Genomic DNA, 27,614 nt, shown 5'->3' with positions numbered 1-27,614 from the left:
GGAGATCATACTAAACATTATTACACATAAATGTCACCTCATTGCGTTGTAGCTGAAAGAAGTTGTTGAGATAGTTGGAGTTCAGAGAAGAGCTCAAGTCGGCCGAAGCGGGACTCTTGCTGAAGTTGAGGTCCGGGTGGGAAGAGTTGGGCTCGGGTCTGAATGCGTCAAAGGCGCTGGTCTGGTGGTGGGGGTCTTGCAAGGAGAGATAGACCCAGTTGAGGAGTTGCGCAGGCTGGTACACGGAGGCACTCGTGTCTATGGCAGACAATAAGCTCATCTTCAATCCAAAGGGCTGAACTCGACTTGCCACCGCTGAAACTTTCAATGGAACTCGTTTCTTGGTGGCTTTTTTCCTCGGGGGCGAGAAGTCGCGTTCTCCTTTTTTGATCCCGAAAAAAACAACAACTTGCACGCTCCTCACGCCCGGAGCCTGGCCCCAGTCAAGTCTTAGTCAAAAGTCATAGCGCTGACATGTCAGTATAAAAAAGTTTCCCCCCCCTTGCTCCCCATGGTCCGCTATCTGCCTTTATTGCAGCGGGGCTGAGAGAGCTGCTTTGAATATTAAATGAGGACAGCGGAGAGTCGTCGAGAACGCTGGCCAATCAGCGATTGGCCTGCGTGAGCATTCGTGAGCGGCGTTTTTGGCCAAATGGTTCGCTGGTCAAATCTCTCTCCAAAGCCCCGACCACCACTAAATTCATTTAACACATTAGCCAGCGAGTGTTTGCACCAAATGCATTTTATAAAGACGTGTCAGAAGTGATGGTGCAATATTTTATTTCATGGCTGGAATGAGTGATGGACTAGTGTTGAAACATTTTAATGTCAAAATACAGGCCAAATTTTGATGGCTAAAAAATAGGATGGATGGAGTCGCTTGACGATTTAAATGACTTACCAACCGATCAGCATGCAATTGGCAGGGCAGGCAAGACCACCACGTGAAAGCCTTCAAAGTGGCTCCCTCCTGTGGCGTATTTAATAATACAGTACATTTCTTTTTGCACCACCTAACACGTGACAATATATGAAACCGTAAACATAACATGACACGACAAAAATAATGTTAATTTTGAGAATTTATTAGCTTCATGAGATAAGCACATTTAGTTTGATTGCTTTTTGAAATCTGGGTTTTGTATATTGTAATTGCAGTGTAAAGAAAAATCACGTCATGGATCATGACGATGATTCAGTCTAAATCCCATTTACGTATGCACGCCGTCAGTGGAAAAAATGCCTTGTTTTCTATTTTAGGCGTTGTCGTTTTATGACAGCGGTGTGACAGGCAGCGCAAGTGTGACACACACACACACACACACACACGCACACGGATCGGTGGGCGGCTCCTAACCCTTCAAGATGGAAACTCTTGCGTGACCACCCACCCCTCCACGGCAAGCCCAGAACGTCGTTCACCAGCATTCGAGTACTCGGCGAGCACCAGGAAAAAGCCCAACAGGCCCAAGTAAGTTCCGGATTTCCACAGGTACATTTGTTTCCAGAACAATGGCTTTGAAATACTTCGAAGACAAGTTATCCCTTGAGACGTCGCGACTATTTCTGTTGGGCGTTTCGTGGTGTTACGTTACTGTGTTTTTTTTGGTCCGCCTTCCTTTATTATCTCAGCCCTTGTAGGAGTGAGTGCATGTTTATCTTTAGCTCGACTTAAACATAGGCGCTGTTTTCACCGCCGTCTACTTTGAATGCGTCTAATTATGTGATCGTGATATCATTTGGCATTTTTCACTCATTTGTTTTCGCCCGATGCACAGTTACCGTCCAAGCTACACCTCAGCAAAGCTAAGCTAAAGTGAAGTACAGTTAGCTTTGTAGTCACTATATTTAAAGGGTTAGCCAATGTCCCTTTGTTGACTCTCTGATCATAACTACAATAAAATGAAACAAGGAGACGTGTATTTCCATTGTTCTTCATTCAAGAACGTTAAACACAAATAAGATCCCCTTACATAAGAGGGGTGTATGATACAAAATCATGTCCCTCCCCCAATCCTGTAGTGCTTCATAGGTTGACAACTATGTTCCTAGCCTTGGGGAAGCTTGAAGAGTAAATCTACTTTTTTTTTTTGCAAAGTATTGTCATGAGTTGTCAGTTAATACATCCCTACCTATGCAGTTTTGGTGACTTCCCCACTTTATGGATGACTTCTATGCTTTTTTTTTTTTGCTAGTGTTAAAGTGACATTGCCAAAAAATCCACCTTACACATTTTTTGTTTGAGAAGGAATTATTGCCTTGCGGTCTTAGAAGAAACGCACATTTACATATTTTATTGTCAATGTATGTTGAATGTACCTTTTAAAGGAGTGTAGTTTTGTGTGGTTTGTGTTTCTTGCCAAAGTTTGTTCCTGGAACTGGTAGAGTTGCTGCGTAATGCAAACTGGAAATTTCTGTTCCTGGATGATGGCCAACCTCCAATTTATTCGCATTTGTAAACAATATTTTCCCATAGGAAATAGAAGTAACCATTTTAGGGCAAACGGCCGACACCCAGGAAACTTTTTTTTTTATTTCATGCAGTATATGATTCCAACTCTTTAATGGCTTTTGAATTGACTTACTGTTTTGTCTTTGAAGGCATGAGTTACCCTGGCTACCCTCCTCAAGCTGGTGCATACCCACCACAACCTGGTGCTTACCCACCCCAAGTAGGCGGCTACCCTCCTCAGCCTGGTGCCTACCCTACTCAGGCCGGTGGATACCCACCACAACCCGGTGCGTACCCTCCCCAAGCCGGCGGCTACCCACCCCAGGCGGGCGGCTACCCACCCCAGGCGGGCGGCTACCCACCCCAGGCGGGCGGCTACCCACCCCAGGCGGGCGGCTACCCACCCCAAGCGGGAGGTTACCCATCTCAGGCAGGAGGTTTTCCACCCCAGGCTGGAGGCTATCCACCAGCACCTCCACAAGGTAAGACGTGAGGGACCAGGCAATTCTTCCCCAAAAGTTTTTTTCCTGTTTATTTTCCTCATTCTTTTAAAGTAGCCTGCAGTACGCACCCCCCCAAAGCAAACAAAAGTCTGCCGTTGCTAAGAAACACAAGTAGCACAGTTGTCTTTTGCTCCCTCTTTTCACTCCTACAGTGCTTCCATTCTGAATTCAACACTCTACTTGTTGTCGAGTCTGAAAGTTCCAGCAAGAGGAGTCATTCATTGTCTATTTCTATTCTTAATCATTAGGTATTTTGAAGCCAGTGCAATGTGGTTAACAGTTTAATGTTTGTTTTGTGCTGCAGGCAGCTGGGGAGGTGGGCCAGCTGGAGGATATCCTTCCATAGGTGTGGACAACCTTACCAACCCGGGATACAATGCCGGCATGGTAGGTTGACTTGAAAAAAAAAAATCTTGATAAGAGATTTTGAAACATATGTATGATGAGATGGTTGCGTTGAGCATTGCATTTAGAACGAATTTCACATCCATAACTGGGCTATTCCGTCTTTACACTTTATGGGGTAAGTCAGTTCTTGAAGTTTTCATTAAAAAAACAAAAAGAGCATTGCTTTTTTTGCCAGTCAGCTTATTTTTCTCGCTTTCTTGCATGAGAAGAAAACAATTGACATCAGGATCCATTCCTTTCATGCTTTCCCATTTTGTGCTGCTTTCAATCCTCCTTTCTTTGTCATTCTGTACCCTGTTTGTGTAATTTGTGATGTCAAACTTCCCATTTCACTGCACAGCATGGCCCACATTTTGTTTGCATACGTGTGTCTTTGTTGCCTATCATGAAACATAGTTCCATAGACTTGGGAAAGGTGTAATGTTGCCCATGTTACGGAATGCCAATCTCTCCAAATTGCAGGCCTACCAGATGTGCCAAGGTGTAGGGTGTTTTTCTCCAAACCCCTCCTTGTACGCCCAAGCCCCCGGGGGATACCCGCCTGTCTATCTACCAGGCGGGTATGGTGCCCCTTTCCCTAACCATCAGTCATATGGCCTGTACTCACAGCCAGGAGGAGCCATGCCTCAAGGGCCAGGGATGGGCTACCCCGGCCAGCCTATGCCCGGCTACCCTCGCGCACCTTCTCCCAACCCCACCGGGTACGGAGCAGCACCGGCGCCTATGCCCGGGTACCCAAAGGTCCCCTCTCCGAATCCATCCGCGCAAGCCTACGGAGGCGGAGGCATGCCGATAGCGCCGCCTGTTAATGTAAGAACCAACAAGACGGTTTACTGTAGAATATTGGATTGGCGTTGAATTGGTGTGATTGCAGAAAGGGTTCAGAGGGACAATCAAGGACTTTCCTGGAGCAGACCCTCTCAAAGATGTGGAAGTTCTGAGGAAGGCCATGAAGGGCTTTGGTGAGTGATCTGTTTGTGAAGCTGCTTTATCCTGGTCAAGCTCACGCTCAATAATTTTCCTGGTATTTGAATATGCAAAAAATTTGCGTGCGTGCAGGAACGGATGAGCAGGCCATCATCGACTTGCTGGGGAGTCGCTCCAACAAGCAGCGTGTTCCTCTGCTCCGTGCCTACAAAACCTCCTACGGGAAGGTAAACCAATCCTGCCCGTCCGTTCTTATTCTTAACGCGGCTGCCTGTTGCTATAATGAGAAAAGCCAGACTTTTTTAAAATAGTGTTGGGGTTTATACGGCGTTCTCCATATCAAGTGTTGAACATAGCTTGATGAGTTAATGACAGGTGCTGTCAGCTGAATGGAAAGAGGGCCGGACGACAAGCGCTCAGTGCTCATTATAGATTGTTTTTCATAGCTCTTGTAATTGATGATGGACTTTTAGTTATTCCAAGCTTGTTTCCATTTTCAGGATCTGATTAAGGACCTCCACTCTGAACTGTCGGGTGACTTCAGGAAGCTGGTCATGGCCACGTTGAAGAGCCCGTCTGCGTTTGACGCCTCGGAAATTCACGATGCCATCAAGGTCAACATTCACTCCAAACTTGCACAGTATAGATTTAGTAAATAAGATTCCAGAACGCAAGCAATGATGAGAGGGATGTAGTATAAATGGTAATATTTTGCTTCTGTCATTAAAAACAAAAATGAAATGTCAGTTTAAATAAAGGTTTGTTGCTAGACAGGCAGATGAGATTATAATTTGCTCCGCGATCCCTGCAGGGCGCTGGGACCGACGAAGCCTGTCTGATAGAGATCCTGTCGTCACGTTCTAACGCCGAAATCAAGGAGATAAGCCGTATTTACAAAACAGGTGAGACACTAATAGCCACGTTCGGAGTTTGATAAAAATTGACGACATCCGGCGTTGTGTGTTTTCAACAAGAGGCAAAAAAAAAAAATGGAGGATTTTCAAGTGGCATTTGAATCGTGAGCTGAAGCGCAAAACCACTCGACAATATGCTTCACATTATCTTTCCAATTTAGAATACAAGAAGTCTATGGAGGACGCCATCAGCAGTGACACCTCAGGACACTTCCGTAGACTCTTGATCTCTCTTGCACAGGTACAAGAACAAAACCCACTGAAATATTTGTCTGCCAATACGTACAGCGAGAACTCATCAAGTCCCCACCACCATCACTTTAGGGTAATCGAGACGAAAGACCAAATGTCGACGTCTCACTGGCCAAGCAAGACGCTCAGGTACAATCGAATGGACACTCATTCATCATCATTTATAGAACCAGATCTGCCGCTCTCCCCCTAGGCCCTGTACGCTGCTGGAGAGAACAAGCTTGGGACGGATGAATCCAAGTTTAACGCCATCCTCTGTGCCAGGAGCAAATACCATCTCAGGGCAGGTATGCACTAAATAAGCAAAATTCCAGCATGTTTGTTAGTTGAAACCATTTGAATATGCTATATTACATCGAACATTTCATTGCTCTAATCTTCCAATCTCAATGTATTTTATGATGTCGTGTGCAGTTTTTATGGAGTACCAAAAGATGTGTGGCAGAGATATCGAGAAGAGCATCAGCAGGGAGATGTCCGGAGACTTGGAAAGTGGCATGCTGGCTGTGGGTAAGATAAACAACGGCAACAATTGTCGTCCAACTGCCACATTGTGCTATGAACGCAGATTTTGTTTCAGATAACCCGTTTATGACTTTTGGATGCAGTACATTGTTAACACCCTGTTTTGTTTTTTTTCTTTTTGCCACCATCAGGGTTATGGTACTGTAATCTCAAGTGTTGGATCTAGATGTTTTGTGTTTCAATTAGTCCACTGCTGCGTTTACTTTTTTTAAATTTTTTTTTAACGTCTGCACTGCAGTGTGCATGTTGCATGATATTCTTGTTTTTGTTTTTGCAATATAGGTGTTGGGTTGTTCCATGTATTTGGTGTTAAGCGTATATGCTCTCTATTCCAGTGAAGTGTATTAAGAATACAACAGCCTACTTTGCTGAGCGGCTTTACAAGGCCATGAAGGTGAGACTTGCTGCATGCCCATGTACACTTACATTTTTGAAGTCCTTGCTAACGTGATGAAAGGCAAGTCCATGTCGAGTAGTCTGTAATGTCTTTGCAATCTTTTCAACAACAGTCGTATATGTTGCCGCATTCTCTAATCCTAATATGACTCTTTTTCCGTATGTGTGTGCGTGCGTGCTCAGGGGGCTGGTACGAAAGACACCACTCTCATCCGAATCATGGTGTCCCGTTCTGAGGTCGACATGCTGGATATCCGCAAGGAATATGTGAAAAACTACGGCAAGTCGCTGTACACGCACATCTCTGTAAGTATTATCATGAGCTTGATTGCCCAATTCAATGTGCAAGCATGTGCAGAAAGCAAAGTGACGGTGTCGGATACAAATGTTTGTCCAATCTCGACAGGGCGACACGTCAGGAGACTACAAGAAGCTCCTCCTCAAGCTGTGTGGCGGCAATGACTGAAGCAATCACATTTTACGGGCCTTCAATAGTAATCCATGTCCAAGCAATATACACAAACTGCAAAAATGCCAAATGCATGCCACGCCAGTGTCTTCCTATCGTAACCTTACATGGCCACTTGCGATAATATAATGTGTGCACACAAAAAGCTTTTATATTTTTTACATGCTGATTATTTGAGTTAAACTTGAGAGAATTTCAAAAAGAATGATTTCTATTTTTTAAAATCTATAAATATTGTTGTATATGTTTATTGGGTCCCTATAAAATCATGCTGTAGTGTCAATTGTAGATGTGCCTTTATGAGCAGATATTTTATATCTACTTCATGTCTCAAAAATGGAATAATGTTCGGGCTGAAATGAAATGCACAATTGCACTACATATCACGCTGTGCCCTGTGATGGCTATAGTAAGCCTGCTTTAACATTTTCTGTCAATGCTGTACCCTATGGTTTAGGAAAACGTGTATGGTTCTATGTCAAACATTTGCCTGGAATTTTATATTCAAAAAATAAACAATCACGGGTGACTACTGACTGCTCATTATATTGCTTACAGCAATACTTTTGTTGGTCAAATAAATCACCATATATTCAAAACAAGGCTTCAAAATCATGAGAAATCTGTTCTGTCTGCTGAGTGTGTTAAAACAATCCCTCACTCAGTTGTTCAGCAAAAACTCTTACAGCCTGGAAAAAAATACCATTTAATCTATCACATTGAACTGCGTTTTACTCTTTTGCCAGCAGAGGGCAGCAAAATACCGAAGTCATTCTCACTTCAGTGAGTTCAGAACGTGGCTTGGGGCCGCGGCCTGGATTCCAACCTCATAACATAACACAACTTGTCCACAAAAGCTGCTTGTGTTATGTTAAACAAATCTAGCATGTGTGGGGAAAACTCGTGCCCCTCCCTGACGTCTTGCTGAATTTAGATGCCGTGAAGGCATTATCACCATGCTGAGATAATAATCCGGCCTAATTTGAATCAAGACAAGACGCCATCCCATCAGTTTGCTAGACGATGAGGTGGTTATGCCTGTGTAATCACGTTTCCTCATTATGAGCACTTGCTGCACGTCTGTTGCAGGTATCAAAATGAAGCGAGTGTAATTTACACATAATTAAAAAAAAGACGGAGTTTTAATTTGATTTCTCATTCGATCCCTCAGAGAACACCCTCCGCATAATATATGTAGTCATGTAGGAGGAATGACAAAGGACATCAACAATGCCCTTCCTCGTCATTATGCCAGTAATATTGTGACCCCCTTAAAATATAGCTAAATAGCCATCATAGAACATTACCGACATCCTAAATAAGAGTAAGTTATATGTTGCAGTGCCTAAAGTAGCATGATTGTCAGCAATATGTTACCTTCAGGTTGAGTTCCCCACCCATTTGGGCCATCTTTGGATGGATAAAATGAGAACAGCTTGGAAGTCAACTAGTTTTATAGAATGTATTATGTTCCGCTTTTGAGGTTTCCCTGACATTATTTTCTCTTATCAGTACTGATAAAAAAAAAAAACTGCTCTCAGTAAATGAGAGGGCTGAGAATAAATGCAACATAAATAATGTTAGACCATATGAAAGTACGCTCAGAAAATAAAAGGCTCCAGACGCGAGTGTGCAAGCTATGTCTGCAAGCGGGGGACGTGCTTATGAATGAATCCTTATTAATTTTTCATCTAAGGGGGGAGCACATCACATTGCTCAGGCTGTGTGTGGAGCCAACATGGCAGACAGAGAGGAGGGAGGGAGGGAGGGTGGGAGAATGAGAGGAAAGGAATTGGAGATGTCACAATGAGATTCAGTGCATGCATGAATAAGGTCACGCTTTAAACGCCTGCAGACGGCTGCTTCTGTGCCAACAATCTTGAGAGCGGACAGCATCCATCATCTTCTTGTTGTATTTCACAAATGCTGATATCATTTGTCAGCACTTGAATAGCTTTTGAAAGCTTCCACACACGTGCGGGGAAATCGGTTGCAGTGTTCCAGCTTGAATGGAGATGGTACACGGTGCATACGCCCGTGGCTACAGCAACATTATTATGTAAGCATGGATTTTGGTTTTATAAAGGTGCACATTTTATATTGACACATTTGCGTATGATTACGATTCAGCATCTCTTGAAAAGGAAAATATATTTTTTTACCTAACCATATTTTAAATGCTTCCATAAAATCAATAGTAAATGAATGAGAACATATATTTACTATTGTTAAATTATTTGATGTGCCTCTTCACCAGTGCTTCAGATAGACTGTACACATAGTTGTGTTGTAGATACAAAATAATGATTTCGCATTTATTGAGATAAATGCCTCATATCAGCCCTCACTGAGAATAAATACGAGGATAAAAAATCATATTCTTGAATTTTAATCATTTAAATGCAGCATCTACTGCAAATCTAAAATATTTTCTGCACTTTTTCTCCATCGTCACTTTTTATTTTAATTCCGACGTAACGTGAGGTCACGTTCACGCCCATTGAAAAACTGGGCGTGTTATTCAACAGGCCCCGCCTCTTTTGCCGTATACGGGCATTGGACGGCGCCTTGATTGACAGCGGACAGCAGCTGCTGAGTTGCCCAGACATGGCGGAGGATACAGTGGAGCAGAGGCTCGGCGGCGGAGTTCCATGACTTTTTTGCTTCCTTTCCCTCCCCGTAAGCCAGCCAGCAATCGACTCGTCCGAGGGCGCGTTGAATGCTTCGCGAGAAGAGAGAGAGGAGCAGAGAAATGTGTCGGTACTCGGAAAGGAGGCGCAAGACGACGTGAATCGCCGCCACACGCGAGTAAGATGGGACAATGTATCGCTGTGTCGTGCAGTCAACAGCCCCGGGCAAGCAATATGGCTCCTTGTGCCTTTCCCACTACTATGCTATAAACAACACTCTCCAGATGCCGCTCCGGCCAACTAACTTAAGTTCCCCGATCTCTCGGTACTTTTGATCGCTTACGGATATTCCAGCGCGTTAGCTTCAGACAAGCTAAGGAGGAGGCTTGACGGCAACTACCACCACCACCACGCGTAGCAATGGATCCAAAGCACAAAGAGTTGCTCGACCAGTGCCACCCGAACTTAGTGGAGTCCATCACGGACGCCGACCGTGTCATCGAGCTGCTCGTCGTCTCGGGTGCTCTCAGCCAACTCGACCGCTTTGAGCTGGACCAGAACTGCTCGTCCAGCGCGGAGAAAGTGGAGCTGCTGCTGAAGATGCTGACGAACAAGGAGAGCGACCATTTCCTGGACCTGTGCATGGCCCTGGAGAAGGCATACCCCGACCTCCACGCTGTCCTCTTCGGCGGTAACATCGGCGGAGGGCCCGTGGACCACAACACCGGTAGGAAATGGGCTCTTGGTTGGCTGTGACCTGGCTCGAGCAAAGCATGGGGCAATTTGATTCGATTGCAACATCTCAATCCATCCATCCATTTTCTAATTTGAGGTCTTTCAGGTGTCAAACGTGAAGCCTCTGGGTCGTGATTGGCCCGACATATCATTTTAAGTGGGCCGCCAAAGCTTACCACAAGTTCTCCCTTAAGGCCTGGTACACGCAAGGAGTTTTCAAATCTGAAAAGATCTGTGACAGCCCCAACACATAAGGATGTTTGTCAGCATCACATGGTCAGACTCACAAAACAGGTCATTAGGCATTGAGAGGTTATTTCACTTGACAACAAGTGGGAGTACAAGGCAAAATGGCAGCCCCCTGAGAGGGATAAAAACGGCTAGATTGTTCTGCTTAATTATCACTAGATTATATATGCGGGGTTCGGAATGTACACCTTGAGATTGCAAAAATGGTGGAGCAACACATATAGACAAATATAACGTTACTCACTATTATGCGTTGTTTATCTACCGTGAGTTAGTTAAGAGGAGATACATCGCTTTTGTTGTCTAGATGTCAATGCAGACGATTCAATCGCTGTCTTCTTCTATCCACAGTCGCCCATCGAATTAAATTTGTGAGCCAAGAGCATCGAACCAAATCCGTGTAGACTGCACCGTCCTTTCTAGTCCCTTAGCTAGGATTCATGTGGAAGGACTCTTGTTTGACAAGCGACATCCGCTCAGTGTGCGATGCCATTCGATTCCCAGCATCGGTTCAGCAACATCAGCATCAAGTTTTCTGTCGGTGGCGCGTCGCCGTCACGGCGCATTAGGTCGGCTGACTTGTTTCCATGACAACGAACGTACCGCCGTCGTACCGCGTCGACCCGCACACACGCATTGGCCGCGTGCGCTTGTGAGCGTCAGCCTGATTTACTTTCAGCGCCCCAATACATCCACACTTTAATGAAAGTATATTTCATTTGGAGCGGCGCCTCGGACAAAGCGAGCATGTGTGAGCGCTCGTCTAGTTTTACGCCAGCCGGTATGGTACCTCCTAAGCAGGATGGGCCTAGAGACCCAAATGTAAGCGGGAGATGTAGCTACTCCCCACTCCATCCGTTTTGGCATAGGGAAAGCTTTGTTTGAAACGTTTAGGTCTGCTCCTGCCAATCCCTCCCAAAGCCGTAATACCTCTCACATTGATTGTCACAGCTGCGGATTAGCGCTGATCCTAAAATACTGTTCATTTTTTTTATCGCGGCTGCCAACATTGTCCGTGATCTGACTCGTAGGCGAGTCTCGGCGACGAGGTCTTTCTTGACACATTTTCTGTCCCTCAAAGTACGATGTAGTTCCAAAAGGGGTCAACGGCTCCTTTTCCACGATGGAGAATCCAAAGAGTGTTTCTACTATCAAAAGCAGGTTCTAGTTCGAGTTGGGCTGCACTTATCGAATATTCCCAGAGAAGCCATTTTACCAATAATCAAATCCTTTCATCAGATAAAATAAACGGCCATTGTATATAAAAACTACAGCTTACTTTCTGCCAAATCAGTGTGTTTTTTCCCATTAAAAGTTCAGCCATAGCAATTTTAAATTGCTTGTGGGTTTGAATTCATTGAATTGTTGAGCCAAATGGGGTGAATGACATCAAAGTATCATTGTGTCCCTAAAGGGCCAGTACCGTTCGTTCTCTGAGTGTGTTGACCTTGTGTGTACAAGGAGCGAGGATGTTCAGCCTGTAGTTATGGCTTAAGCCCTGCCTTTGCCTCTCTGGCTGAAGTAAAGTGTCGTTATTATCACGCCTTTGCAGCCCTCCGCTTCCGCCGCCCCGCTCTCCTTGGCCGCCCGTCTTCCGACTGGAGCGTTGAGTGTTTTTTTTTTGTTTTTTTTCTCCCCCTGTTCTCATTATCTTTGCTGTAGCGATTCGGTTGATGCGATTACCGCCTTTTAAGTGCACTTGAGAGGGAGAGAGCAAAGACAAAGCCTCCGGGCACTCCCACTGTATATCGGAACGCAAGCTTTCCGGAGCTCGCTTGTCTCGGCTCCGCGAGGCCTTTCAAGCGCAGAGAGTAAATGAGTGTGTGATTAATCTGACTGATAAGCGACCTGCTCTCTGCTCGTGGAGCTTGCATGATAAAAAAAAAAAACATTTGTTTTTTGTCATTTATTAGGGGGTTTGAACAGATGAATGGAATTTCCATTCATTTCAATGGGGAAAGACGAATTGGGAACAGAATGAGCGATTGATCGAAGGATGATGAAACAAATGTTTATTTTTAAGAAGCCACTGTGATTGACAAATATTTGTATTCATTATGCGAAGCACTTTTGGGAACTGGCAACCAGTCGCAATGGTACGCTTGCCATGGCTGGAACTTGACACGTTGCCTTTTGTTGATTGGTCAACTGAGAATCGACCACTTTCTTCCTTTTTCCACCAATGAACTGAAACTGTCTTCCCATCTCCCGAGTGCCAAATTCAGATCGCTAGGCCTCGGCAAGCCCTTCACACCGGAGACAAACATACAAACAAGTCGTTCATTATTCTGACGCCGGTCATGCCGTGCGTCAGAATACCGGAGGACTGCGTGCGTGTGTCTCGTGTCGTTTATCCCCTCCTTGACAAAGTCACTAATTAAACCGCAAGCCACGGGAGTCCTCGTCCGCCGAGTAAATATAATCAGATTCATATTCATGCAAAGGGCTGCAAGCTGATTACGCTGACAACTGACCCGAAGATGGACTTAGACGCCGCACATACCGTGTGCACGCACGCACGCACGCGCACGCTGCCATGTGACAGTGACAGAAACGCACTTCTAGCAGAGGGCAGCAAAATTCAGCTGAGAAGTTGCGGCGTCCTTGCCCTCCCTCTGATGCCCTTTTGCCTCTTGCATTCTCTCCTCGTCCTGATTTCTTGTCCTTTTCCCATCTGCCAACCTTTTTGATACTAAATCATGCGATGACCTCGCGAGGCGCTAGCAATATTGAGGATGGACTGAATAGGTATGCTTGTTGATTTACAGAATTCACATTATACGGGGTGCGACCTTGACTTGGAACTATAATGCTTTCTGTGACCACACTTTTGACTCAAATGACTTTGGTTCAGTTTTCTGTTTGCATGTGTTGCTGGACCGTTTGTGGTCAAACATCCTTTGCCAATATTATTCCATACAGTATTAAGATTCCATTCGTTCAGTATTGTAATATATTAACAGCCTTAGGTCTAGTAATACACAAAGGGCGATTAAAAGTAATTGCTAGCCCGGCCGGCACCATGTGACACCACGTGTTACGTCGGAGGTTGAGGAATGAGGCATTCATTTGAGGTGAAGCGTTTATTGTTCCAAGTAGGCAGTGATGAATCGAGGCTCCACCGCAATGCAGATTTCAATTTGAGAAAATACGCCGGCGTTATTTGCGCGGCCTTGATGGAGGATGCGTTGCTCTTTCAACCATGTTTGGAGCACGCCAGTGAGACAGAAGAAGAGCATGGTGATACAAAGAGGAAGGGGAGACAACAGGCCTTTTGTTTGAAAGAGCCAAAGTGCCTGTTCAGCACTTTGTTGTGTACAGCAGCCCAGCACATAGACACTCTGCGCATGTGCGTGCGTGCGTGCGTGTGTGTGTGTGGTCTTTCCCGCTTTCTGTCCCACTCCATAAAGCAGTGACGACGACGGAATGAATTGTGACCTTAACGCTGCTGTCATGACTGCTGACTTTGAATATCTCCCGTGGGCTGAACCTGGCCTCACTTCTCCACCCCCCCTCAGTGTTTGCGCATCTGTGTGTGCGTGTCTACATGCGAGCTGTCGTGCCATGACGCACCCAGTCCGCAACACTCTCATCCTCGGCCAGCGCCACGGGGTTCATCCGCGGTCGATTGTCGTCGCAGCGTTTCTTTGATTGATGGCGTTAGAGCGCATCGCGTTTTGGACTAGGCCCTCGCTGAGCCTTTTATCACACCGCCGGATCGCCGCTCAACCTGCAGCACAGGTTGCCGTCTTAGATCGGATTTCCGCTGCGGCTCCGAGTACAGGAATGGCGATATGGATTGTTTTTTTACCGGTTATTTCCGTGTAGAATTCAGTCGATTCAAATCCAATTGTGCCAAGAGTAAAAAAACAAAACAGAATCGTGTCATCTGAACCGTGTGTGAAAGAAGCCTTGGAGTCATGAGCAAGTCATGATTTCCAAAGCCAAATTGTTGGCCTTTTATGAATAAATACTCTATTTATCTTGAGAGCAAGGTTAAAGATTGAACGCACAAACAAAATGATTGGACGCTGCAGCCTGACACGACTTGTAATTAGCTTCTCGGCTAGCATGGCTGTCCTTGTCAGAGATGCTGCTCAATAAATCCATCAAGGCCTATAAACAAGCTAATAAGAGGTTGACCTTATTGTGTCCACTGGGTCTCAGTGTTACTCTCCCAATTTAATCCTGCGGTTTTATTAAGCATGTCTCTTGTGTATTTTTTGCTTTGAAAATGGTGAATTTATCTACAGCACAGCTGGCCTCAATTAGCGCTTTTCTAGTAGCGACTGGAGCGGAAATGCTGATTTGAAAATATGTGCTAGCCTTGTGATGTCATGGAAATAAACAGCTTTTTGACCTTGCGTTACCTTACCTCCCACCCTGTCTATTCTTCCATCCCGTCCATCCTTTGCTATCCTGCCGCAGTACGGGCGTCCAGCTTCCGCCGGCGCTCTTGGCACGTGTCGTCGGCTCTCCATCTGTTCAATCCGCAACTCCTTCATTTGTATAGCCGACACCTGCACCCATTTGTCCGCCCGCCCGGGTCACGTGAGGCTCTGGCTTGAGTGTTGTGATGGCTAGCAAATTACTTGATCCCTTATTTTTCTGGACAAGGCATGATTTTGCAAGGCGGGAGGGGCACCAGATTGCAAAATTCACCCAACCCTCGTGCTTGATCTGACAAATAAACGTAGTTTTCTTGTACTAGTTTGCAGCTAATTGGTGTTTGTCCACGGAAAACAAAAAGACATCACATGAGTTCAGATTGTTTAAAATGTCAACAGGTTTGATACGAATGTCAGTTAGACTTTAACTCATTCGCTGCCGGCCCAGTTGAAATTGATCTTTCACGTCTATAGCAGTCAATGGCAGTGAATGAGTTCAGGGGAGGTTCTATTTGATTCATATCCAAGAATAGTATCTTTAGTCTGACGAATTCTTCTCGGCATATTTTTCTACCTCCTCAGACGGGTGACCTCTCCAAAGGTCCAGAGAATTATCTCTGCACACTGTGTAAAGTCTATCTAAATCAACACACCGGCCCTTGTTCTCCAGATGAAAGGAATGTCGGAAAGATCGTCCAAAATTCCATTTGTGCGTTGCTTCCACTCAGGCAGGCAGCTCCCATTTGGCGGACATTTTGAAGACATTTTTCACCCTTTGGTTCTCGCGGCTCTTGGCACAGGCAAGATGTTCGGGACAAAAGTGATGTCTCCTCTTACGTTGAACGAGAGCTTATTTTGTAGCGTGGAGACCCATAAAGGCCGGCTGATAATAAAACAGACCCGATTGCACTCTGCGGGGTATATTTCAACATTACGCCAGTTCAGTAGTTCCGACAGCTTTGCTCGGCCGAAGACCTTACTTTGTCTTCGTGACTGTTAGGTTCTATTTGCGGAAGATAATTTTTATCTTGTGCGTCAAAGAGCAAACAGCGTGACAAACCGCACCGTGAAAGAGGTGGGTGGGTTTTGACCAGGGGCCCCGAAGAACACGGAGCCGTGAGTCAGGCACTGTGCGTGCCGCCGAGTAATCCCGGCTCATGGAGTCATTCCGTTTGGACATCTTTTATGTTTATGCTGAGCATAGTGGACTCCTGAAATCAGATGGTCGCCCCTTTTTGCATCAGCAGTGAAGCTACGCTGGCTCGCTGCCCAGAATGTTGGCCCAGCACAAGTAAGGCCCATTTCACGTCTTATTGGGAGCAGAGGGAGGGAGTCGGATCGAGCCATTAAACCTGTGTTTGCGCACTTTAGCGGATAGAACATGGAAAGCAAACATGTTTCGGAGAAGTCAAACAGCATTTTAGTTGTTACTTAAGAGTCGAGAAGCTCACAACAGGGGAAAAAAAACAAAAGTACTGTGGGTCAAGTCAGGATTGGGACAAATATGAGGGGGATTCCTTCTTTCCGATTGTCAGACGTCTCTCAAAATGAGTTTGAAGTCGACCTAAGACTTTTAAATTCCATTCGCAAATGCTGCGCTAACGATTCTGATAATAGTCAAAATATGATATCACAACAACAAAGTTTAATGTTGTACAAGTCAGACTATGTCAAATTCAGCAAGAGACGCTCCAGCGTGTTATTCAAAGACTAACTGCCGGATTTATAATGCAAAAGGCGAGAATCTTGTTCAATTCCGTGAACTGAATTATTTGTTTCGGGGAAAAATCTGTCAAATGGTCCCTCCATTTAACGTTTCCCTCCCAAATGTCTTGTTCCCCATAAAACTGGCGTTTATGAGACACATGGAGGAAAGAAACTCCTTTTTGTTTGGAGCATTCTGAAGCATTATTGGACTTTTCCCTCACAGACACTCAACCGTACTCAAACACCTTCTACCATTTTGTTTTGAGTCACACTGGTGACATTTAAATGGGCCGTCTTGTTAAGCCTACTGCCTTCAAGCTCTTGGGAAACAAGTTCACACAACACTGATGAAGTGCATCACCGACGGGTAAATCTTTCGGGGGGGGGGGTTCACAGTTTTTAATCCGGTGTCTCTGGTGACATTCCCACGCTGGCTCACTGCTGGCCGTGTCGTTTAAATCACCCGGCAGTGATCAGTATGACCATTGAAATGCGTTCTACCGGTACCACTCTTTGTGTCTTTGTGTGGGAACTGCAATACCGGCGCCGCCATTGACTTGCCACATTGTTTCAAAGAAGCGTTGAGAATATTTTACAAAGAGATTTTCCGATCCCGCTGATCATGATTGAAGCTTGTCCCCCTACCCCATCTCACCCAATCAATGAAGTCGAATGGCCTTTCCTGATTGGGGTGCTCTGTATTGATAGCTGAGGTTGAAGAGGAATGAATCACCAGCTCAGTCCAATAGCTCGCATGCTCCATAAACTGCACCGGAGCCAGGATTTAGAGGTCGGGGATGTAAATTTGCTTTCTCGTCTTTGTCGTCACACACCATCCCGCCGTCTCACTTAAGCATAACATAAAACAAGCGAGTCGTGCCCGGCCATGTTTTTTTTTGGCCGATATTATCGCACGCTTCTCCAGTTTAAAGGCGTGTCAAAGGAAGCACAGATGCTTTTTTTTGCCTCTTGGTTTGTGTGTTTTGGGTTGTTGTTTTTTTAGACGGAGAAGAAGCCGTTTTTTTTGTTTTTGTTTCTTGACCGCGTGACCCTGCGTTGTTGGCGTAGTTAAAGCGCAAGTACAAATCGTATCGGCACGGAGGTTTCACGCATCGGCCGCTTCCCATCAAGATTCTTATCAGAGCGTTTTGTGTCAGTTGGTAGCCGTGCTGATTTTCTGGAATCGTTTAATAATTCAGTTTCAGTCGAAGCCAGACTTTGCGTCTTTGTTTGATAAGGCCCGCCAAGCCTCTCTCTCTCCTCGCGCTCCATTTCAGCCCTCTTTGCCTCTGCCTCTCCTCATCCGGCCTCACCATGGCAACACGTGTCACCTCGCCTTATGTGGTCGAACACCTAATCTATTCATCTGAAGAGAGCGAGCGAGCGACGGCCGCCGAGCACATCGCTTGATCGGGAGAGAAGGCGGCGAAGCGAGTAGGGGTAGCGAGACCCCCGAAGGTAGAGGCGAGTCCTCTCCTGACCTATTTAGATCATAGCAACAGGCCAGCGCTAACGCTGCCTCAGGTCCTCCGAGGCTACATTTATCACCTCCTGTGTCTCCTTCCCAAAGACCATCAACATCTAATCGTCACTAGTGGAATCTGTCAAGATCGCGATTCAACCCGATGCCTTTTTTGTTCTTTTTATTGCATTTTTGACATTGCATCTTTATTGACACGGACATTCCAAATGATCACTCGCATTTTACGCCGATGGCGTTAATTAGTATCTGTGATGAAACGGGCTTCGGACAGCGGCTAGCGCCGCTAACCGGCGGACCTCCAGAAAGATGCCTCATATATGACATTGGAGCTAATTGCTTGTAAGCTCGCAATTCTCATCCAAACATTTTGTCCGGCGTGGCTAAATCCTGAGGATTGGGCCAGTAATCCTCCCGTTTGTGGGAGTGTTATGCCAGATATTGGAAGCACAGACGGGCGTCATCATTTATTGACCTCTGAATCGGAATTGGCGGCCGCCTCATCACATATTCAGGCAACTAAAGTCAAACTGAGTCGCAATGAAGACGTGAAGTCGCTTCTGCTACGGTGCAACCAAATACGGGTCGCATTGTTGAGTCAATTGCTGAGTAACTTCTGTCATAGGGATTACTGACTATTTTAATTCATCTGAGTGCCTTTCAAACAAAAAGCAATGCTTCCCGCTTTTCCCCTGTCAGCCTCCAGCGAGGTTGCTTCGGATTTTTCAAAAACAAAAATTGGGACTTAGCCTGCAGAGGAGTTTTGCGAAAGACTCGCCGTGGCTTATGTCTGTTTAGCGCGAGACTCGCTCAGGCAGATAGCGGGTTCAAGAAGTCAGCTCTCGCAACCATGCAAATGAGTTCAGAGGGTTTATTTTTGTGGCGATGTAATAATGCACAGCCTGGAATCTGCTTCATACGCTGGGAGGAAATCAAAGCGCTCGACAGCAAATGTGTTAAGCAGCGCGGATCACCAGAACAGATTAAAAGGTTTTTTTCTTCCCACCCATCTGACTTGGGTATCCTCCCTTTTTTCTCTCAAACAACCTTTATCTCTTTTTGTGTGGCGCAACGATCATCCTTTCACCCGCTCGCCTCTCCTCCAAGCCGTCTCCTGGTGTGCCCCCCCCCCGGCCTCTCCTCTGTCTACGGGGTCTAAGATGGAGTGGCTCGGTCTCGCTCTCGCTCACGCTTAATTAGGCTTGGCCTTGTCACACATGGAAGGACTGGAGCCAGAGCGTGGCTCAAACCCAGTGGGAAGGCAAAGATGGAGATGGAGATAGGGAACAGTTGGCATGGGTTTGTTGCCTGCTGCTTACAAAAGCAGCCATCTCTTAAACCCGCTTCACGGGAACTTGTGTGACTCAGTAAATATAGCTCACACGCACACATGGCGTGCTTTTTTTTTTTCCGAACTTAAAATCCTGCCTTTTTATTGATGTTCGTGCCGTTTGAATCAGAGTCTGAAAAAGATTTTCAGCGCCACTGACCGTTTATTGTCGAGGCCCATTTAGAGGAGGCTGGCACGCACCAGCAGATCTGTTTTCCTTTTGTGATTTACTGGCACTTTCTCCTTACGAGCTTTGATGGATGCACGAGGGTTTTGTTCGCCGGAGAGAGGAGGGGCGTCAGGTTCTCACTGCAGGAGGAAACACAGCACTTTTTAATTGAGTGTTAAAAAAAATAAACATGTTCTTTTTTTAGAGCAGAGACAAACACTAGTAGCTGGGTAAAGAAATGAAGTCGGTGTGTCGTAATCATTCTGTGCATAGTCCAGTGATGCTAAAACTGATGTTCAGACGACAATGTAGGCAAAAAAGCATTTCTGCATCACGTACAAATCCAAGCTCCATTTTTGGACTGTTAAAAAAAACAAAAAAATGCTCATGTTGCTGGAAGGTTGCAGTTGCCCTTTCGAGCAGACGCTCTGCTGTGTAACAAACAACTGCACATCCTCTCCGTGCAAAAATATCGCCGCACGTTGACATGAAGAATTATCCTTCCCTCTCTCCATGTTGCGTGCGCCACGTGAATGCTCACGCCCGTGACCAAAAAAGAGAAAATCCCATTTGAGCTGTGACATTGTGCGGCTATACTACATCAAAGGCAGGCAGGCAGACGGTTGAAAGATGACGGACGGCGCTTCATGTGGAGTCTGCCGAGGAAGAACGTTGACGTGGGTTTCACCCCCAACCTAAGCCTGATTCGACTGCGGCGGCAATATGGCCCAAAGCGGGCCTAAGAGGAAGTCAGTCAATTTGATGGATGTCGGAATTGTGCTTTGTGTTGCCAGGTTCGACGTACAGCGTCCTCTCCACCATGCCGTCCGACTCGGAGAGCAGCAGCTCCCTCAGCAGCGTCGGTACGTAATGGGCTCGCTCGGTCCTTGTGGGACTCAAGCGAGCATGTGATAGACACAGACCGACCCAATTTTAAAACAGCTTAATGAATCTTTTAATAAAACATTATAATATCAATATTTGATGACACCCCTGAGCTTCGCCATTTTGGCAATTGTGCTTAAATGAGCCCGTCATGATTTATGGGATGTAGAAGGAAATTGGAGACGAGAGCGCCCCCCCCCCCCCCCCCCCCCTTCATTTTTTGTCTTGAACTACATTGGAGCGCTGAAAAGCCCTTGCCATGTCCTCCCCCTTTCTTTAAGAGATCAGCGGCGTGCTTGTTTTTGCCGCTTTTGACGAAGGTCCAAATGACTCAGCTGCGTTACATAAACCTCCAGAAGGGCCAAAATGTTGAGTCAAAGATGAACCTAATCCTCAAATTTCCTGCCCCAAGTCTGTGTGCCATGGATGCGTTTCTTTGTATCGCGCCGACTGCTTAGTGACACATTTGCTTGTCTCTTTGGCAGAGAATCCAAAGCGTGTTGTAAGCCTTTATAGTAAGTCGAGTCGAACCAAAGGAATGCTCTGTGAAACCGCACCAAAAACACACACTCACCAAATTGCCATGTAGCTTCACTTCTAACATTCCCCCGTCACTGATTACACATCTCGTAATTACAAGATACATCTGTCGGGATTTACAGCACATCGGAACTCAACCGCAGAAACCCTAGAGGATGATGTTAGAATCACAACCCCTTGTTCAAGTTGCAAATCAACGCAATTCGTTCGTTCCACTTATCCACTGCAATGGTGAAATTGAATAGTTAGCTTTTTTCAAAACCGCATGCACTCGGATATCGATAAGTACGCGCTTCCTGACATTGTTGACGATACTGGCCAGCACTAGGCACTGAAGATAAAAAAAAAAAAAAACATCACACATGCTGGTAAACATGTTTGTATTTGAAGTGTATGTTCCCATTAATGAGGTTTGTCCTGTGTCCAACCACGACAGGGTCGCCCGTTAACGGCGAGGCGTCCTCTCCGCCCCCTGCCATCAATGACAACCGGCCGCCCCCCGACCACCTGGACACCGTCTTGTTCCAGCTCCGCCAGGTGACCAGGGAGCGGGACGAGCTCCGCAAGCGTCTGGCCCTGGCGTCGCCTGGCACCACATTCGATGACTGCAGGTAGAAAGCCAAGCGTCCTTTTCGAAGGCCAACTATGCACATCATCGAAATATTTCTTATCAGTCCCGCTTCTATTTTTTTTGCGGCTCCCACCTATGAGAGGAATCTCAACCCTTTCTTTACTGTCCTTGCGCCCAGGTCTGGTTATGTCTCCGCTATTCTCCCTGTCGACTCCTTTTTTTTGTGGCGTCTCTCTTTTAAGGCCAAATTCCAAAGCCAGCCATGACTATGAGCGCTTAAAAAGCCAGTGCATGAGGGCCATGGCAGATCTGCAGTCTCTCCAGAACCAGCACACCAAAACACTGAAGCGCTGCGAGGAGGCTGTCAAAGAGGCTGACTTCTACCAGTGAGTAGGCCAGATGCCAAATCCCTCTTGATGCTACATAACTTATTGACTGGTTAGCTGGGGTAAGATGGCGCCTTGTATTCTTATTACAATGGAACCCAAACGACCTTTGGGTTATTACCATTTAAATGTATGATCTAGAAGTGTGTGTGTGTTTTGTACAAATATTTGTAATTGTGACTTTTTGGGTTGCATTGAGCAAAAAGGGGCCATAAATCAAATCATGTAGCCTTTTTTTTTACCTTTGGCATGTCACTTCATGCCCGCTTTTCATACAGCATGCTGCACAGCCGCGTCCTGGGCGAACAGACGCAGCTCAAGGAGGAGATGGAGACGCTGCGGCGGGACAACGCTCAGCTGGTCCGAGAGCACAATCACCTCAAGCAGAGTTGCGAGGAGCTCCAGCGGCTCCACGCTCAAGACCAGAAGGAGTTGTCCGACCTCCGACTGCAGCAGCAGCAGGTATGCTCACAAAAAATCTACACGTGAGAGATATTATTAAAATATACTTTGACATTTTTGTTAACGTCTTCACTGCCAGCCCAGTTCAAATGGATATTTGACGTCTATAGCCATCAATGGCAGTCAATGAGTTCAAACATTGCCCGGTGACAATTGAATGGATAGCAAGTGATTGCCCAGGTCTTTCTTTGATTCTAGTGTACATTGAATAAGTGACTTTTGCTGCACTCTGGTCAACAAAGGGTGCTCTGACCCATATAGGACTCCTTTGCAGTGTACCTATGGGGATAGCACAGTGTTTAAGTGCACACCGTAAGCCAAGCTGAAGGGGAAATATACACACAGAGCATTTCTACAAAAGGGAAAATACTAGGGACACACGGCCCCAAAGCATCTTGCTACAAGATGAGGATATATGCTGCGTAGACAAGGTCAACACAGCCCCCCCCCCCCGACCATTGCCGCTCCCTCACGAATTTAGCAGGCCTTTTCAGAAAGATCACTATAATGAGATATTCACTCCAATGAGTAATGCACGTTCAAGGACACACGCTACTGTTAATATTGCGAGCCCTTTGATTTGACTTGTTCGCCGCTCCAGTCATGTGCACTGGCACGTCTAAATAATGTATAGTGCTCCTCTTCAACCTACACATGGTAATCTGAATGTTGTGATTTATGTGGCTGTGAAAGGATAGAGCAATGCTTGCTCTTTACTGCCACCTGCTGCCAATTCAAAGCACAACACGCAGGTTGAATGCAAATACATTGAGATCCGTTTGAAAGAAACTGGCCCCATGCATCCAAATGTTTGTGGTACATGGCAGGTCATGCGAGAAAAGGGCTCCTCGGAGGTGCTGAACAAACTGTACGACACTGCCATGGACAAGCTGGAGGGCGTGAAGAAGGACTACGACGCCCTCAGCAAGCGCTACGGCGAGAAGGTGGCCACGCACAACACGGACCTGAGCCGCCTGGAGCAGGCCGAGGAGGAGACCCGACGGCTGCAGAAGCAGATGGACGCGCTGCTCATACAGAGGGACTCGGCAATGCACTACCAGCAGCAGTACTCCACCTCCATGAGGAGGTGAAAGCGCGACCTGTGTCCATTATATGCGTGAAACACGATTTCAAACAAGTTCTTCATCCCAAAGCGGCATCCGATTTGCCAACTGTTGGGCTTTTTGAGAGGGAAGCCTGCCAAGGGCAAGCATGTCAGTACTTTGTGATGATTCCTGTTAGTACAAGCTAATGGGTAGCAAACACCGGCAATCCAGTCACTGTTGCTTGGCCTTGGAAAATACGAGACGTCATTCCACAGGATTGAAGCATAAAGATATTTTGCTCACCGTCATCTTACCATCTGCACGTCTACAATTTCATCCCACCAGGTTCGATTCCGTGCAGCAGGAGCTGAACAAGTCGTCCGCTCAAAACAAGGAGCTCCAGCGCGAGATGGAGCGCTTGCAGTCGGAGGTGACGCGCTACAAGAACCTACAGCTCAAATCGGCCAAGGACTGCGACAAGTACAAGGAGGAGCGCGACTCGGTGTTCAACGAATACCGCCTGATCATGAGCGAGCGCGACCAGGTCATCAAGGAGCTGGACAAGCTGCAGACGGAGCTGGAGGCGGCCGAGGCCCGGCTGAAAAACACCTCGTCGGAAAGGGTCGTGGCCAGCGAGGAGTTGGAAGCGCTCAGACAGGTACACTATGCAGCTGGACGTGTGTATTTGAAGCAGCTGGGATGTGGAAAAGTACCTTTTTAGTTTCTGCCTGAAGCGCGCATCAGTGAGTTTGTTACAGGAAGATGATGAAACATTAACTTACCATGTGCTGGAATAAAGGCCACATGAAAAAATAGTTTCACCTTTCGTCCTCTTTGAAGAATGTTTCTGAATGTGCTGGACGGACAAACAGCGAGATTCATCGGCTCGGTCCGGTCCGCTGATGACTCTGAGTTAAAACTCTTGACTTTTTCCCCCTCATTTTCCCATTGCAGGAGTTAAACTCGTCGCTGGTGGACCGCGACAGGGCCATCTGCGAAAGGAACGAGCTGCTGGAGAAATACTGCCACGAGGTGAAGGACAAAGCCGAGACCCAGAAAGAGCTGAGCCAGGCCTGCAAGGACATCGAGATGGTCCGAGAGGAGCGAGACGTAGCACGCAAAGAGAGGACCGAGGCCATCATTCAAAGGGATCAGCTACTTCGGGAGTACTATCAAGCCCGGCAGGTGAGCCGGCCCTCAATAGAATCGTACGATAGAACCTCAACAGGACCTCATTGAATTGCAGTAGATCTCATCAGCAATTCTTATTTATCTGAAATCTAAAAAGTCAAGGACGAATATGACATATGGCCAACTAATGAAAGGCACTGGTGCAGAAACAAGACTCGGCCACACTCGACATGGAGCGCGCCAACAAGGAGATTGAGATGCTGAGGAAACAGTATGAGGCCATGTCCCAGGAGCTGAAGGAGGCCTCACAGGAGACCGAGGTGGCCAAGTGTCGACGGGACTGGGCTTTCCAAGAGCGGGATAAAATTGTGGCGGAGAGGGAGAGCATCAGGTGTGGCCGCTGTGACTTGGCCAGTTCTTATGAAGGCTTACTAGATGTCACAAGGTCACCCTTCTCCGCAGGACGCTGTGCGACAACCTGCGCCGGGAACGAGACCGGGCGGTCAGCGATCTGGCCGACGCGCTGCGGAATCTGGACGACATGAGGAAGCAGAAGAACGATGCGTTGCGAGAGCTCAAAGAAATGAAGTTAGTCCTTTTCTTCTGGTGTGTCAAATGTGGGAAAGACTAATGAACTCAACAACCTCCAGCAAAATCCTCCTCCGTGTGAGCGAGTACAGAGCAACGCGGTCTGTCCTGCGGCTGGCTGCCTGCCTGCCTGCCTGCCTGCCTGCCTTTGTTGTATTTAAAAGCTGGTTGTTGCGCTCTGCTGTCATTTTGTGCCTTCAGAGATGACGGCGGGAGAGGGCTCACTCACTTGTTTTCCGGCATTTGCACACATGCCAAGATTAAAAATGTAATCCTAAAACACAACTGTTAGTTGGACAGTATTGGACCATATGAGATGCAAAAGCGCCCTCTGCTGGCCTGTAGTGTGAATCATAGACATTAGTCCAAATAGCTTGCAGTTTGCTGCTTTAAGGTCACAGATACCTTCAGGGCATCACTCAGAAAGCAGATATTCAGATTAATGAGTAGGCATATGATTTTCTAGGCCACAAAGCAGAAAACCACCAAAACAAATCAGGCAGCAAGCTTGCATTTATTTCAAATGTAATTATGTGCACACTACTGGACACACACTAAAAATATAGCTGACATCTGTTTTCATCCTCCATCGGCTGACCTTTGACCATGTTGGTTCTTAAAGGGAGAAAATGGAAGGGCAGCTGGAGAAGGAGGCCCACTTCTGTCAGCTGATGGCCCACAGCTCTCACGACTCTGCCATCGACACCGATTCCCTTGAGTGGGAGACCGAGGTTGTGGAATTTGAGAAGGACAGGGTAAGAGCTGCCTTCTGGTTTGGATTCAATTCGGAGGTTATTTTTATCTTTGATTGTACCATTTTTATTGAAACAATGTAACCCAACCCGACGAAAAAGAAAAAGGGTCAGTGAAGAAAAAAACACGTTGACAGGATTCTGACTTTTTTCTTTCTTTCAATTCTGATTTTACTCTCAGAATTCTGTGATTAAAGTCAGAATTCTCATTTTAATGTCAGAATTTTTAAAGTCAGAATTCTGAGGGGGGAAAAAAAAGATGGCCCTATTCAGCTTCCATATCACCCTAACCAATTTAAAACGTACTATATTCTACCACTCACCTCTTTCAAGTCAAGTAATCATTTGAATAAATATTTGGATTTGTTGGCCAGGAAGGTAAAACAATCAAATGAAAAGCTGTAATTACCACAGTGTGTACTTGTGTGACAGTTAAGGACATTTACTGAAGGCATGCAATTTACAGGACGACATGGACTTGAAGGCGCTTGGGTTCGATATAGCCGAGGGGGTAAATGATCCATATTTACCGGGAGACTGTGGAATATTTGTGACGCGGGTGGACAAAGGAAGTATTGCAGACGGAAGGTTAAGGTGAGCGCGCTCGTATGTGGGAGCTCCCCGTTGACGTCCTTTAAGTAAGACTTGATGTCTTTCTTTGCGCTTCCAGGGTGAACGACTGGTTACTGAAGATAAACGATATCGACCTGACCAATAAGGACAGGAAGCAGGTGATGAAGGCGGTCCTCAACATCGGGGGGCTCATCAACATGGTGGTACGAAGGAGAAAATCTCTCGGGGGCAGGCTGCTCACTCCCGTTCACATCAACCTCATGGGCCACAAAGGTAGCTTGAGAATTTGACAACATTCATCCCACGAGTACTTAGTCGCTACGATCTGATGTGTTCCAGACAGCGGAATAGGTCTAGAAAACGGCGTCTTTGTCACCACAGTGGTGCAGGGCAGTCCGGCAGCCAGAGAGGGCACACTCGCTGTTGGAGACAGGCTGATCGCTGTGAGTCATACACTAACTTTTCACAAATCCTCTCTCTCGCTTCCTCATATTAAAAAAAAAAAAAATTATATATGCTGCCTTCTGTTACATCTGCTGTATCTGACTCATATTCCTTTGGGCTTTCAAATCCAGGCTTTTTTTTTCTCCATATCGTTACACGCAACTCAGATAAGTATGGAAAGTAGAGAGGGGGGGGGAAAAAAGGAGTGAATTCTTTTCTTTTCGATTAAATGCTCACGCCGCTTCTGGAGGTGAAATGGCGCACTGATAATAAGATGACTACAAATTGTGCCTCGAGTTTAATCTGCAACGTAATCACGCTTGAAACTCTGTCTCGTACAAAAATGTACCAGTAATGTGATTTGAGAAAAGATGTCCGCTTCAGCGCTGGGAAGAGTGCTTGAATGTCAAACCCGGAAGGCAAAAGACACTTTTCACGACTTGATAAAATGCATTCATCTCCTTGTTCAGACCAACTTTAATCTTAGCCCAATATGACATCCTCCCTCTATTTCTTATCTCCGAGCGTCTTATTTCAACAATCCTTCTCAAGCATTGTCATGGAAATGGGCCGATTGAGGTCCTGCGCGGCGAACCACGCTGGCCTAGATTTCCTCCCCTCCCACCGTTGTTTCAATCCCCGGGCGTTGCTCTGTCACCTGCGTTCCATCGCTTTCAAGCGCACTGCCATCCACAACAAAGC

The 27,614-nt window shown here is 46.3% G+C and overlaps 3 protein-coding genes across 6 annotated transcripts in view; 2 read left to right on the top strand and 1 right to left on the bottom strand.

The window, feature by feature from the left end:
• Window positions 1–552, bottom strand: part of zcchc24 (zinc finger, CCHC domain containing 24) — a 28,484-nt gene extending 27,932 nt beyond the window's left edge. The window contains exon 1 of the mRNA XM_037271876.1: window positions 38–552. Within this exon, the coding sequence (XP_037127771.1) occupies window positions 38–280 (243 nt within the window). The 5' untranslated portion in view covers window positions 281–552. The remainder of the gene's footprint in view (window positions 1–37) is intronic.
• A 755-nt stretch (window positions 553–1,307) lies between these two features.
• LOC119134817 (annexin A11-like) lies at window positions 1,308–7,378 on the top strand. 2 transcript variants are annotated; one of them, XM_037271875.1, is made up of 15 exons: window positions 1,308–1,471; window positions 2,602–2,934; window positions 3,260–3,342; window positions 3,973–4,173; window positions 4,238–4,325; window positions 4,423–4,517; window positions 4,791–4,904; window positions 5,102–5,192; window positions 5,366–5,445; window positions 5,529–5,585; window positions 5,650–5,743; window positions 5,871–5,966; window positions 6,317–6,375; window positions 6,561–6,683; window positions 6,784–7,378. In XM_037271875.1, the coding sequence occupies exons 2-15, from the start codon at window positions 2,604–2,606 to the stop codon at window positions 6,841–6,843; spliced, it is 1,572 nt and encodes a 523-aa protein (XP_037127770.1). In that variant the 5' UTR covers window positions 1,308–1,471; window positions 2,602–2,603; the 3' UTR covers window positions 6,844–7,378. The 2 variants fall into 2 exon arrangements, with proteins under 2 accessions (XP_037127770.1, XP_037127769.1); XM_037271874.1 differs by having other exon boundaries at window positions 3,826–4,173.
• Window positions 7,379–9,427: 2,049 nt separating this feature from the next.
• dlg5a (discs, large homolog 5a (Drosophila)) overlaps window positions 9,428–27,614 on the top strand; it is a 29,118-nt gene continuing 10,931 nt past the window's right edge. The window contains exons 1-14 of one of the 3 annotated variants that reach the window (XM_037272275.1): window positions 9,428–10,203; window positions 20,329–20,397; window positions 21,396–21,570; window positions 21,773–21,916; window positions 22,195–22,378; window positions 23,206–23,465; window positions 23,770–24,082; window positions 24,379–24,609; window positions 24,762–24,946; window positions 25,018–25,143; window positions 25,766–25,898; window positions 26,362–26,489; window positions 26,566–26,741; window positions 26,808–26,911. In XM_037272275.1, the coding sequence (XP_037128170.1) occupies window positions 9,897–10,203; window positions 20,329–20,397; window positions 21,396–21,570; window positions 21,773–21,916; window positions 22,195–22,378; window positions 23,206–23,465; window positions 23,770–24,082; window positions 24,379–24,609; window positions 24,762–24,946; window positions 25,018–25,143; window positions 25,766–25,898; window positions 26,362–26,489; window positions 26,566–26,741; window positions 26,808–26,911 (2,535 nt within the window). In that variant the 5' untranslated portion in view covers window positions 9,428–9,896. The remainder of the gene's footprint in view (window positions 10,204–20,328; window positions 20,398–21,395; window positions 21,571–21,772; window positions 21,917–22,194; window positions 22,379–23,205; window positions 23,466–23,769; window positions 24,083–24,378; window positions 24,610–24,761; window positions 24,947–25,017; window positions 25,144–25,765; window positions 25,899–26,361; window positions 26,490–26,565; window positions 26,742–26,807; window positions 26,912–27,614) is intronic. The other 2 variants (XM_037272276.1, XM_037272277.1) reach the window with 2 other exon arrangements.

The sequence above is a fragment of the Syngnathus acus genome, chromosome 15, assembly GCF_901709675.1.
Source record: "Syngnathus acus chromosome 15, fSynAcu1.2, whole genome shotgun sequence".
Classification (NCBI taxonomy): domain Eukaryota; kingdom Metazoa; phylum Chordata; class Actinopteri; order Syngnathiformes; family Syngnathidae; genus Syngnathus; species Syngnathus acus.
Note: the sequence above shows the minus strand (reverse complement) of the source record. Positions and strands in the feature narration are given on the sequence as shown.